This window comes from Pezoporus flaviventris, unplaced genomic scaffold (genome assembly GCF_033815535.1).
Source record: "Pezoporus flaviventris isolate CSIRO_AGI_PZ_B2104156 unplaced genomic scaffold, CSIRO_AGI_Pfla_v1 ptg000066l, whole genome shotgun sequence".
In the NCBI taxonomy this organism is placed as follows: domain Eukaryota; kingdom Metazoa; phylum Chordata; class Aves; order Psittaciformes; family Psittacidae; genus Pezoporus; species Pezoporus flaviventris.
Window position 1 is genome coordinate 12,929,907 of NW_026892614.1, and position 13,855 is coordinate 12,943,761.

The 13,855-nt window shown below is 37.6% G+C and overlaps 1 protein-coding gene across 4 annotated transcripts in view; it reads right to left on the minus strand.

The window, feature by feature from the left end:
* DISC1 (DISC1 scaffold protein) overlaps positions 1-13,855 on the minus strand; it is a 235,023-nt gene that overhangs the window by 113,630 nt on the left and 107,538 nt on the right. For all 4 annotated transcript variants that reach the window (XR_009746566.1, XM_061471274.1, XM_061471275.1 and 1 more), the window contains exons 8-9: positions 13,527-13,629; positions 2,071-2,259 (exon numbers count right to left, since the gene is read on the minus strand). Coding sequence is in view for 3 of the 4 variants with exons in the window: in XM_061471274.1 (XP_061327258.1) it covers positions 2,071-2,259; positions 13,527-13,629 (292 nt within the window). In the remaining variant the exon portion in view is untranslated. The remainder of the gene's footprint in view (positions 1-2,070; positions 2,260-13,526; positions 13,630-13,855) is intronic.

Below are 13,855 nucleotides of genomic sequence, written 5' to 3' on the forward strand. Positions count from 1 at the left end.
CGGGGGCACTGATGCCCAGGCTGTAGCAGGCTTCTGGTCTGCGCTGGCATACAGGATGGGGAAGAAACACAAGTAAAAGGCAAAAACAACCTTTCTCAACAGCAACACAGATTTTACTTGTGTAAATGAACCACAAAGCCTGAGGACGTGCATTAAGTCAGCTTGGCCACCCTGACTCAAATTTCACCTTTCACAGTGCAGACAAAGCCAACACAATTATCTACAGTTCTTTTAAACAACAGCCAAAACGAATGGTAACAAAATCGTATTCCAATTGTTCATGCTTTTTTCTCCAAATATAAAAGTACTTTACAAAATAACAACTGGTTCATAAGGGTGGATACTGTCTTTGAGATATAATCTAGATACTGTTTTCCAGAGTGTACCAGAAGGCTTACGTTCAGTTAAATGTGTTGTTACCAAACTCATACTAGTGTTCTCAAACCTACGTGAGTTTTCATTTGTTAAAGGAGAAAACGGTGCAGACAACACACAAGGAGGGCAGAGATGAGGAAAAAGAAAGATCTCAGATTTTCATTTGTGTCTCTGACTAGTATCTGCTTGATAGTTTTATTTTACACAAGGATAAGTTTCTCCTTGCGCCTACAGAATCACAATAAATTAAAAGAATAATCCATGTAGTAAACACAGTATTTTGCAATTTACTGCCATAAACTCTAGGACAGCAGAGGTCAGACCAAGAAGACACCTCATTCCAGCTACATATATGCAAAATGGAAAGAAAAAAAATATCTGTGAACCACTACTAATTCTGTTACATCAGCTAGAGTCTTGCAGAGGTTTTGTTTAAAAACCTGCTGCAGAAAAGTACAAATGAGAAGCACATGCGTATTATCAAAAGTTTGTCCTAGAAACAAAGGAGTGGATTAGAAGGTCAGAACCCTCTTCAACTCACTTGGAAGCCCAAGCAATGAGGAAGCATTGCCTGGTGTGCATTTGCAACTTTGGATCACAATGCACTGATCTGGGGAATCTTTTTTAGAATTTTTATCTAGTTTCTAAGAAAGCAAGCTCTTCTCTAGTAGCATGTGTGCATATATATATTCTTCTATGCATTTTTAAAACATTGTTGTAAGACATATCCAAGTGCCTACAAAACTTTGCTTCTAGGATAGCTCTGCTTATCCATCTGCCTATGAAGAAACTTCATATAATTTTAAAACAGAGGTGCTTTCCTCTCTTCAACCACCTTATAAGATCTGGAAAAAGGAAAGACATTTCAAACCCCAAAAGCTTTAAAGTAGCTCTCAGATTTATACTTAGCTGTTTAGAGGTAACTATAGTAACTGTACATTTGTAGTCAATTAAATGTTATTCAGCCTTTTCATTTAATCAAGCAGCAAGGCCACTTTATCTGCTTAACTTCAGGAGAGGATACAGCAGATAAGAGGCTAAGTCAAGTATAGGAACAACTGTGCTGTTTGTTAATTTGTCAGTAGCTTTCACAGTAATTCCAGAGAACTTCTCCAATTCCACCATGACACTACAACCCAAGCACCCTGCTTACAGTTACATGTGAGAAGCATTTGGCAAGCTGTTTAAACCCCAACTCAAACTAAATTTACAAAGAGAACTCTTGGCTTCTGAACCAGCCATCCCTTGCACCTTGTATATTCAGACTCATCACCAAGTGTTTTATATATATATACACTAAAAATTTAGTTACATATCCTAAATGCATTGCTATTGTCACAGCCAGCCACATCTACTGCTTCCACATAAAAGACCACGTTTCTCCGTATGTAAATACATGCACAATATCATCATCACTATTATAAAAATGGGCTTAAAAAACAAAGTTTTTGGGAACAGGGCTAAGAGATTTCAAAAATCTGTATGTTGCTGGGATACCCTTCTCCCGCTCAGACTCTCTCACCTCAAGGGGAAACAGCTGAGAGCATATTCAGCATAATGCTTATCTAGGTCCTGGCCAAACTTACCTCAGAAAGATCAGTGCATTTCATGAAATTCAGGATGGTTCATCAAACCCTGTAGACATCTAGGATCTCATGACTGAGCAAAAGCTGCAAGAGCTTGTGAACTACTTACCAAAGGCAGTCTCTCCTTCTTCAAGTTCTTGTTTCAGTCTGGTGTAATCATCTTTGATTCTCTCTAGTTTTCGGACATTTCTGGCACTCAGAACCAACAGTTCATTGAGAAGTCCTTCCAGCCCCTCCTTCTCTGATGTTAATGATCTTATTTCTTCTGTTAGGTCCTTTGCAGTACCAAAGCTCCTTCCTGTGTGTTTTGTGGGGATAAGGGGTAGGAACACAAAAGAGACAATTAAGCAGATACTTGCAACATCAGTAGGTTACACAGCAAACAAGGGAAATTAAGCAACTATACTTCTCAAAAGCAACTGAAAGACCAATCTGAGGGAGGAAAGGGCAAAAGAAAAAAAAAACTGCTTTGCAAGCATCCATTTCAATAATATACTACAAAACCAATCGTGACTGTAGCAAATTTAACCTTATACATACAGAAATACTGTGTTCAAATTGCAGATATAATTTACAATTTTGAAGAAAACCTGTTCCTAAGGGACCATACTTCAAAAAAATGTCATACTGTAATTCACTGATCACTACAGTGTGATCTGTCAGACCATTTTCTTCTCTTGGAAAACACCTCAACTTGCAATACTTTTGAAATAGATGCTACCAATCTACTAGAACCTGAAGTATTTCTTCTTGAACAAAGCAGCACTTTGATGTTGCTCCTAACAAGAATCAGAAGACTGCTTAGAAACAACACACAGCATTTCCTAAATGGCACGCAGCCTGTGCAAAGGCCGTCAGGAGATATTCTTCTGAGAGACTATACTTGAAAGTCACAACTCTCCAGTTCTGGTTCTCCCTGAAGCATAAAACCTCATACACAGGCAGAATACCTCAGTATCACCAGCTCACACTGCTCTGCATTTTTTAAAAATGACTGGCTCCTTTGGACAGGGATCCAGGTCAAAAGTTCAATTCCCAACTGGCTTGCAATATAGCCAAGCAACGTTTGCCCACTTGACCTTTTTGAATACCATTTTTACAAGAACCTGAGAGGAATGTTTCCTTACTTCACAGGGAAGCCTTGAGTATATATAGGCAATAACAGTCTGAGATACTCAGCTATTAAATGATTTTTAAAGTGCAGTAGAGTAACTGTCACAATGCTACATTTATACAGATGAACCTGTGTTTTCAGTGATTCAGTTGCTTGGGGCGGGGGGGAGAAAAAAATAAACAAAAAAAAAACACTTTAAAGAATACCAATTTCCATGTAGACTTACCCAATACAAGATAAAAGACCTATAGCACAAGATCTAAACTCTAGCATCATCCTGACTTAGCAAAAATTTGGTGATATGATATAATAAATTAATGCACTTAGAAAATTTAGTCTTGAACCAGATATAAAGCACATTCAGTCACACATGTAAGACATATAATGGCTTCTGAAGTGCATGCAATGACTTCAGACTCCAGAAATAACTATAATACCACTAGCATTATTAAGATTCAAAGATGTCCTTTGGCTTTTGTTTCTGCAATATTGTAAGATGTTGCTTACACTCAAGAGAGCAATTAAAAAGTATAGTTTAGAAAATTGAGGCATAATCCAAAACATTAAATCCACATTAGAGTATTCTAAACTGTGGCATTACATCCTTTTTACCTGGTGTCTCAAGAGTGTTGGTCACAAAGTCTTAAACAGGAATGTTTTGCCTGCTGTTCAGTTGCTTCAGGACAGAGGAGCGAGTATTTACACTGGTCAGAAACCACTGTCAGCTGCTGAAAGCAGCTTCACTCCTCCAGAATGTAAGAGTGAACAGAAGCACTTCCAGCAAATAACTACAATCATCCTCCTGGAGGAAAGAAGCTGCTGCAAACTGAAGTGGCTGTATGGAGACAAGTGTGCCAAAGGGAGACTGCACTTCCAAGAATTTTGAGAAAAATGGTATCAAACAAGATAAATCTAAAGACTGTACATGGCAAAGTATGGTAGCTTTTGTTTCATTTTAGTTTAGTCCTAAGCCTATGGTAGTTTCAACCAACCACTTTTCCCCACTTAAAGCTGACACTTTATTTCTATTTAAGAGTTCAAAATTCTCTGATTTCTAATTCTCAGCTAAAATCCTGTTTGCCAGTTCTGTCTTACAAAGAATTCTACAATTAAATAACTATAAATATGCTTTACAAACAATAGGATCTCATGGCTTACCAGTGCATTTACTGGGAAACAATAGTGCAATTTTTGTTATCCAAATCTGTCACACATTCCCAAGCGGGCAAAACACAGCAGCAAGAAAAGCAAGACAAAAATCATTGGGAAAACGGCAATGATTCAGATGCTTCTAAGGCAACATGACTTACTATTCAACATGCCACCTTTATTCACCTGAATTCACCTCAAGCATCAAAGCACAAGAGCCTTAATAAAACATGAAGGCAAGAGATTCTTCATTAGAATCTGGAACCTGCTCTTGCATTTTAGAAGTCAACAAGAAAAGTAGTACGATATTGCATATTAAAGTCTTATGCATACTGAATGGATCTTAATTCCCAGAGGGGAATTTTATATCAAAACTGAGGCTATGAGGAAATGGCATTAGATACATACCCAAAATCCAAAACACAGGTGCTTGATGCAGCTACCCATGACAGCAGAAGTGTCTGGAAGTCTGCCGTGAAAATTCAGAAGAGTGTACACAAACTCATGCACCACAAGTGCTATGAGTGAGCTCCTGACCTCAATCATAGCAACCAAAATAGCTGCTTTCTAAATGCCATGAGAAGGTTGATTTAAAAATTAATATATAATGTCTAGCTGCCAGCATTAAAAGACATGTCCTTTTAGGTTTGTTTTTTTCTTTTTTTATTTGTTAAGAGACAAAGTCACATTTAGTGCTGTAGAAACATTCTGAAGATGTGTCAAAATATTTTATTCTGCTAATATCCTGAAAATGCTGAAATTCTTTTGATGATAAAATAATTATTTTTCCTAAATGAACACAATACCTGTTACTTTGTCACCCACTCAGAGCTATGTTTTATATAGCCATACCACTGGGAGAGTTCTAGTTGGGTGATATAATACAAATAAAGTCAGTCCAAATTCTTCCCAGGAAACTCAAAAATCACTGAAGCTAACGGAACTGTTCACACAGAAAATCTGTATGGAGACAATAAAAGTAAGGAATGAATAGCCTAAGATCAAAGCTTAGCTTTTTGTCTAAACCAAGACAGAAACAGGGATTTTGAAATGGACCAAAGGGCAAAATGCTACCTTTCCCATCCTTCATCCTGTCTCACAATGATGCTTACTACTAATGTGCAATTTTAGCCACTTCATACATGTTCATATAAACACACTGGGCACAAACTGGTACACCAAATGCGGAAATCCACAAATTCAGAAAACTGTTCATAAACGTCCAGGATTGAAAGTCTGATGCTTTATCAGAATCGTAAATCTATTCCATTTCAACTTGAATACATGGAATCAAGACTGCTTGGGTAATCATGGGAAGTAAAGATGGGATTACAATAAAATCTGAAATCATTCACATGAACTCAACCAAACTGATTATACTTCTACAACACTGAAAAATCAATTTTTAACTTTCCAGCTAATTCAAAGTATCCAGTGCTGTTACCAGGTTGAATTACATGTTTGTAGTACACTGACATAAGGAGCTGAGCAGATACTCAAGAGCTGAGCCTCTTCATACTTTCAAGAGGCTGAACAGTACCATTACCTCGAAAGACAGCAAACAAAATCCCAGTTTAAACTTCCTCCTCAATCTTACCCTCTGGGGCTATCGCTTCATATACATCCTTCATAACTCACTCTCTACAGTGGGTCATATCAGGTAAGTGGCTTGATGTGAATGCCAAAACCACCAGCCAAATCAAACAAAACAACCCACACTGGGAAAACTAAAAAAATTATCCCCAGGCACAAACTAGCTATATAACTGCTTTTATTCACTGCAAATATAAGTACATATTTATTTTCCTCTCTTCCTAGAATTTTATTTGTATGGCTATAGCTAAATAGTGCTCTGCATATCAAGTATACTTTCTCTATACCTAGTTACATGCCACAGACTCAAGTCCATTATAACAGCTCATTGTTAGGTTTTACTGTATTGGCCAGATTGTTGCCCATTTAGTAGCCTCAAACTAACATATGAAGTTGTTACCATTTACCAAAACCAAACTGACTAAAAATATGGTTGACTAAAAATCTGTCCCATTTTGTAAAAGCTAAACATGTTATCATTTAAGCTTTATTAAATATTTCTCCCCTTCAAAACCTAAGACAAAGTTACTGGCCCACAAGGCTTTTTCTTGTATTTATGGCAGAAATTACATAAGCTCTTAGTTTTCATTATTTACACTTGAAGTAGTGGTAAGTCCCATCCCTACTGAAACTATATCCAATGTAGTGTGAGCAAAGGAGACATTTTTCCATTCGCAGAAAAGCATACATAATGGACACTGGCTTGAACATAGGAAAGAACAGACTGGTCATTCTTTATTATTACCTATAAACTAATTCTTCATAGTCTAACACCATTACCTTTAATAATACATAAGAAAGTGAAAATTTCTATTTTAGCTTAAGGCATTTGCTGCCATGGTATTTATCAATGGCACTGGAATTCAAGGCTGAAAATCCTCTACCTTTATGATTAATGAGAATACAAACTGATTCCAACACCAGAAAAAAAAATGAAGAAAATAAATATCATTCAGCTGCTCACGAAGAAAAGAGAAAAACCTAAAACCATGACAGAAATGTGAGATTTTGGAAGCACTGCCGTTATGTTTGCACCTCTGAAAAAAAAAACAAAGAGCAAATGAGGGACAGCCTACAATCTCCTGAAACATTTCACAAGAATTCCAGCATATCTGAATTACAATTATTGTTTTAAGCAATAACGTGTGCCAACACTTTCATGAAGCACAATGCAACTCAATGATTGATGTGATCTTGAAAGGTAAAGTAAGAAAATCCATCTAGAAGCAGGCAAGAGACCTCACAGACATACATTTGAAGGAGGAATTCTCTGCCACAGAAAACCTTGTTACTACACTGAACCAGTCACCATAGAGCAACCAGGAACCACCACCTTCCCTCCCACTCCCTCAAAAAAAAAAGTGAGGGAGCATAAAACCTCAGCAATAATAAAATTTCAAATCAATAATAACAACTCAGACTCAAGTGAAAATTATCAATGAGAAAATGCACAAAAAGCTGTAGAAAAAGGCAGAGGTTTGAAAGACAGCAATTCAGCAAGACTGAGACACAACCTGTTCCAAGGAGCAATAGCTACTGGTGACTGTCAGGCCACCAGATGCCCTCAAGTGCATGCACTTGGGTTGATAAGTATAGCCCAGGAGCACATTAGTCCCCGCAATTTACTATGTGCGTCAGCCAATAAATGGTTGTTGCAAGTCATGTATAATTTCTTAAAACATTATAAAGGATGCCCAACTGAAAGTGACTCCAAGGCTCACCCAATAGCACAGGCACATGAGCACACAAGCTTCCCTACATCGTCACTTCCCCACATCGTCACTTCCCCTACCCCATAGCTCCCACTCACCTTACGCTTTGGTTTTTACATCTCCCCTCTCCCCTGCCTTGGCCTCCACTCATTGCTGCTACCAGCAGAGAGGAAGGAACATGCTGAGAGTTGGGAAACAGCCCAGACTTGATCTCCATGATCTTGAGGGCTGCAGGAAACCATTAACTCCTTTTTAACCAACCAGGCCAAGAAAGAAAACCAGAGAAGGATGAGAGAGAGAAGTATTCATGCCACCTAGGTTTAGGCACCAAAAGCACATGCACTGGGATTCTGAGGTTTGTCAACTTGACTCCCAGACAGCCAGTGGAAAAAGGGACATCACTGCCCCCTTCCACAGACTATACAGGGGTTCTCTTGAATCCCCTCCAGATCATAGAACAGCCATTTTCCATGGTGTGAGAGCACCTTCCCTTCACAGAATCATAGAATTCCAGCTTTTACCATCTAACATTTCTCCTTTGAGCAGAAAACCCTGGAAACGGAACAGCCAGAGAGACTACTTGACCTTCTCTCCTGCTCCAGGCATAGTAGCTAAGGTAACAGGAAAGTAAAAGAGTAAGTTGTTACATGACTGACTGCCTTTTGCAACAGAAGTAAAGATTTTCTGCTGTCTGGTCACGTATCATGCTGGAACTTCAGCTACAACAAATTAGCCTTGAAGTTCACTGAAAGCCAGTAACATCCAGCAGTCTCATTTGGAAATGAGCTGAAAAAGACAAATAGCATAGCTGTCTGAGGTCAGTGTGACTGAGACTTGGGTCTGGGGGCTCACTGCTGTTATGTTTGCCAAAAACTGCATCACTTGCACCCATACACAGTGGCAAATTTTACTTCACGGAGCATGAAGTGACTGTTGTGGGAAGACATTCCAATACACAGTATTGTATGCTGGAGACAGACATTGCAATAGAGGCATGAAGAAGAATTAATCTTAATATTCCTCTGAACCATTAACGCACACCACTGCTGCAAGCAAGAATCTGCGTGTGCGGACCCAGCTATGTCATCTGACAAGACACAGAACTCAGACTCCAATTCATCAAAAATTAAGCCTTCATAAGGCTGGAGACTTTTCTGTTAAAGTTCTTTTCTGCGACATGCAGAACTTGCCCTAAACAAGCATCAAAGAGGCAACAGTTCTAGCGTTAAGTTTTGTGGAAATACAGTACCTAGTATTCATGTCATACTATTTATACTTCTACACTAACACAAGGAAAAAACTCTTTTTGTTGTACCACTGCAATCATCACACAACAGCATTTCCAAGAAGATCCCTCTTGCAGGTATTCAATGAAATAGAGATAGCGCTAATCACAGGATGATGACACACAACCTCTGACCAGTATAGAGGGTTTTAAGATCAAGAATGTTTTAAATTTCTTTTTAACTACTTACAAGTCACCGCATTGTAACTTCTCTATTTGGATATAATTTGTGTTTGCAAAGACATAAGGAAAGTTAATGACATGCATCTCAGATAACTACATAACAAACTCAGCATTTCATTCATGCCTGCTTAGCTCCCTGCTAGCCACTTTCTGCCTATGTAGTCCAATGCTATTATGCATTCTCAAGAGGAAAAAAAAAATTCACATAGATCTACGAAGACACTGTAAAAACATATCAAACAGCCTCTTTTATTATTCAAATATAGGAAACATGAAATGACAACTAAAAATTCATTTTAGCTTACAAACTTTCTCCTATTCCCAAATTATTTTCTAAGGAAAAATGAGAAACACACAATTTCTCATACACAATTTGCTCTCCTGCAAAACAGCCCAAAGTAGGTAAATAAATTTTAGTAATATTTCTACAGTTACATACCCACTCTTTTAGCATACCATCCTATCTAAATTTTCTTACTGGTTTAGGATTATTTCATCTGCAATTTATTCTCCCAAAACATTTCACACTCAATAGACACACAATGCTAACAAAGAACAGAGCATTATGTGTTGTGCTCTTCCCGTAACTAATGACAGAATTCTTATGAGCATATTAACAACTACTGCAAGAAGCAACTGTTACAATATCACATGCAGGTTTTTAAGTGCTGACATTAAGGTGTTTTGTTTTAATAAAAAAACAACCCTACTAGATGCTAAATCATAACATTTCATCGATAAGTATTTACAAATGTGTATGTCAACAGTAACATCTCAGGCAATCAGGAGCACTTGTTAGATATAATTAGCTGAAGCTACAGACTTAAAAACCATGAACAATATTATAAGATTCTACTAATTATGTTTGAAAAAAATTCTGGACTAGCATCTCAGGAGTATTAACTGAAAGTCAGTTATCACAACAGGCAAATGCCTGCAGAAGTAAGGGAGTTGTTGATATAAAGGATCCAAATTGTAACCGTTGACAAAAATACTTCTTGAACATTTGAATATGTGCTGCTTCTCTCTCCCCCCAAAATCTCACTGTGATTTAATGACCGTATTTATTCAATGGCTTTCAGTAATCAAAAGATTCACAAACTAAGTTTCTTTCTCCTCCAAATTGAGCTTTATGCTTCTTCCAAGGACAAAATAATAGGGAGAAGAGACGTTCACACATGTAGCATCATCTCTTATATCTTTACAGTATTATTATAGTCTTAAAATTAAAGGTATTGTATTGACAGAACTAATAGAACTGTTATACTTACATTGCATTAATTGTAGTATTTTTCTCACAAAAAAAGAAAAAAAAAATCAGTTATATTCTTAATTTTCCGGTGCAAGGACACCAGTACTGTAAAACAGTGTGTTTGGTATAGGAAGTACAGTTCACATAGAATATAAACACTGCCCTGAAGCTATCAAGGTAGCTATTAGAGGATGAGTTATATTATCATGCTTTCCAAGTCATCACATCATTAAGTCATTGCATGTAAGCTCCGAGTATGCATGTACCACTTAACAACTATATTCTTAAGCTCATAGAATCATAGAATAGTTAGGGTTGGAAAGGACCTTAAGATCATCTAGTTCCAAGCCCCTTGCCATGGGCAGGGACACCTCAATCTAAACCGTGTCACCCAAGGCTTTGTCCAACCTGGCCTTGAACACCGCCAGGGATGGAGCATTCACAGCCTCCCTGGGCAACCCATTCCAGTGCCTCACCACCCTAACAGTAAAGAATTTCTTCCTTATATCCAATCTAAACTTCCCTTGTTTAAGTTTTAACCCGTTACCCCTTGTCCTATCACTACAGTCCCTAATGAAGAGGCCCTCCCCAGCATCCTTATACCTAACTTAACTTTTATGATACACTAATACAGATGTGTGCAACTGCATTCAGTTACCTTTTTCCTTTGACACTGTTCCAAAATCACTGAATTCTAACTGCTTCCTCAAGAAAAATGCTATGTTAAAGAAAAGTGATGCAACAGCTGTTTAGAGTTGATCTCAGTATCCATCGGTACTGTTGTCTGATGTAACTGTTAGCATGAATGATCTAACCACTAGCTATAAAAGCGGAAATAACAGATATTTATCCCTTCCTCATGCGTCCAGACTAAATTAAAACCTCTATGACCAAACTTTATTGTTACTGCATATTTAATATATACACTATAATTCCCTCTGTATTTCATGCTACTCCAAAACTGTCCCTAAATAATTGTGTATTACCCAATTGATGATTCTCCCACCTTAAAATGATTTAATATACTCAAGGTATTCATTAACAGCTGCCTGACAGTTCAGGGTATGCATAGGTAAAGTATCTTGTTTAAAACTTAAGCAGTTCTTGAAAGGTTAAGACCTACTTCTTAACTATGCCTTATTTAAGAAATGTCATTCATTTATGCCTAATACAGGAATATACAGAAACTGAATAATTCAGCTTTCTCTATATTATCCACCGCTCACTGTTTTTGCCCTATTAAGTTAAAAAAAAAAAGAAAAAAAAAGGGGCTATTTTTATCTCTTTCTTCCTCTTTCCTCTTCTGCATTTATAAAATCTTTTCTTCCTGACTTGCTTCTCTGCACACTGCAATTAATTCTGCACCCTGAATTTCTGATTTTATCATTTCATGCTTTAAGACTAAAATATCGACTAAAATATTTCCCTTCTGCCCTACCCCCCCAGTCCCCCCCGATTTTTTTTTTTTTCCCTTTCAGGTCTTCAGAGAGCTAATATTTTTTTATTCCCATATTTCCCCCATATCCTCTGCACACTATTCTTCATGTAACATAAACAAGAGCCATCACATCAAATAAACGCATCCATATCTTATGGCAAGAGAAAGGAATTACAGTATCCACTGTCCCCATACTACCTTTTGTCCGTGATTTTTAGCCAGTTCCCTCCAGAATTTTGCCTTATAACAACTTAGGATTGTACCACAGTCATTAAAATTCCCTGACGTGTTTTTCAGGGTAAGAATTAAAAAGAAATAAAAAAAATAAAAAAAAAAAGACAAAGGAACAATGCTTATCGTCAGTATTAAGAAATCGCACTGACACTTCTTAAAAATGCATAGAAAGGCAATCATAGTCCCAGTGCTGTGCAGTTTATAGAAACGTCAGCATTAAACTGTCTTTTGAATTCATCCCTGAAATAAGAAACCTCTTTTAACATCTAAAAAGTATAAAAGAGTTATGAATGTTTTGAAAATCATCTTCAAGTTGTCATTTACTCTGCCAAAGCTTCTGAGGTACATATTTTCTGGCCAACTGCTTCCTGCTGCCAGCATGAAGCAGTTGCACGTCCAGTCTATGGGATATTTTGTTCTCAAGAAAGTCATAAAATGATTGGGGAAAACTTTGACCCTGTTTCTGAAAGCAAGAAAATTACCTACATTCAAACAGCCCACAGGCAGAGAAGGATGATTGTTCAGCCCACCTCTCAAAGTTGGACACAGAGAAATAGAGTTTCTATTTCAGAAAGTTGTTATTAGAAACAAGGAAAATGAACATGCTGAGCACCAATACAAGAGCTGGTCCTTAATCTCCTTTAGGACTTTGCTCAAGCCTGATGTTATCCACTTCTGGCAAACAAGCCATGTAACACTGCACAGGGTTTCATCTTTAAAAAATTGGTGTGTGCCAGTGCTAGATTCTTGTATCTAATTGAGAAGGTAAATCACCAACACATAGCTACAATATGTCACCTCGACATGTATTAAAACCCTCTAGCCTTTCTTTACTTGGTGTAACACTGGAAAGTTCCTTGTACTCGGGTACAAGGAATTTTCACCCCTACTCAGTTTCCTCTCTGAGGCAGGTGTCTAGCAGAGACACCTACTTACACACCTGCAAACAATATGCTGAATTGAAATAGAACAGAAAACCCACCTCTTCAAACTTAAGAGACAGAACTGTGCTTTGCCTTCTTTCATTCAAGAACAGTGCAGTAATCACAAACAAATGCTATGTAAAGCTGTTACATATCAGGCTCTCTAATCACATCTCAGTGTTTTACTGGTTGTAAATAACAGGCACAAGTGCTCCACAGGCCAAATTGCTCTTTTGCTGCCAGCATTAGTTGTTTAATGATCTGAACAGCAGAAGGTGCCAATTATTGTATTCCATTTAAAGCCACAATTGGAATTATCATGTCTTTCCTGTCTATTTATGCTCTTAGCTAGTATATAAGTTATATAGGCATATAACTTGTCAGGTCCAGGAACAGCTATTGATAATTACTTATCAATTTCACCTATGGAAAAATATGTTCTTTGCATGTTCAATGCCTACCACACAGCATCCTCTTTACCAGTATTTCCCAACCACATAGAGGGGCCTGAAACACCTTACACAACACAGGAGACATCCTGGTTACCCAGACTTGCCATAACTTCAAGGGATCTACATACGGGAACATCAGCTTTCCTAGGAAGTCTCAGATATTAAAAGCTCAGCAAGTGCTCTAACACATCACCCATCAGTGTTAGTCTTTTTCATTACTTAAAACTTACCTGAAGCAGCCAGCATTTTTGCTTCAAGTAGAGCTGGTAGTTGAGTCTCAATATCACTCACTTTCCTCCTCAAAGTACTGCAGAGTTTCTGACTCGTGCAAACCTACATCAAGGCAGACAGCCATGATATACAATTGATTCAGTGTAAAATATAAGGCAATTTAAATAGGGCTTCAAATGTTCTTGGTTTACAGACACAACAGAACATCATACAGCAAGGTAGAGAAGCTTAATAAAAAGTGATGTTTTTACAGAAATACCCAACATGAATCAAAATTTCCAGGCTTCGTCGCACATTCTATCATAAAAATAGTGAAAAGTACTAGTAT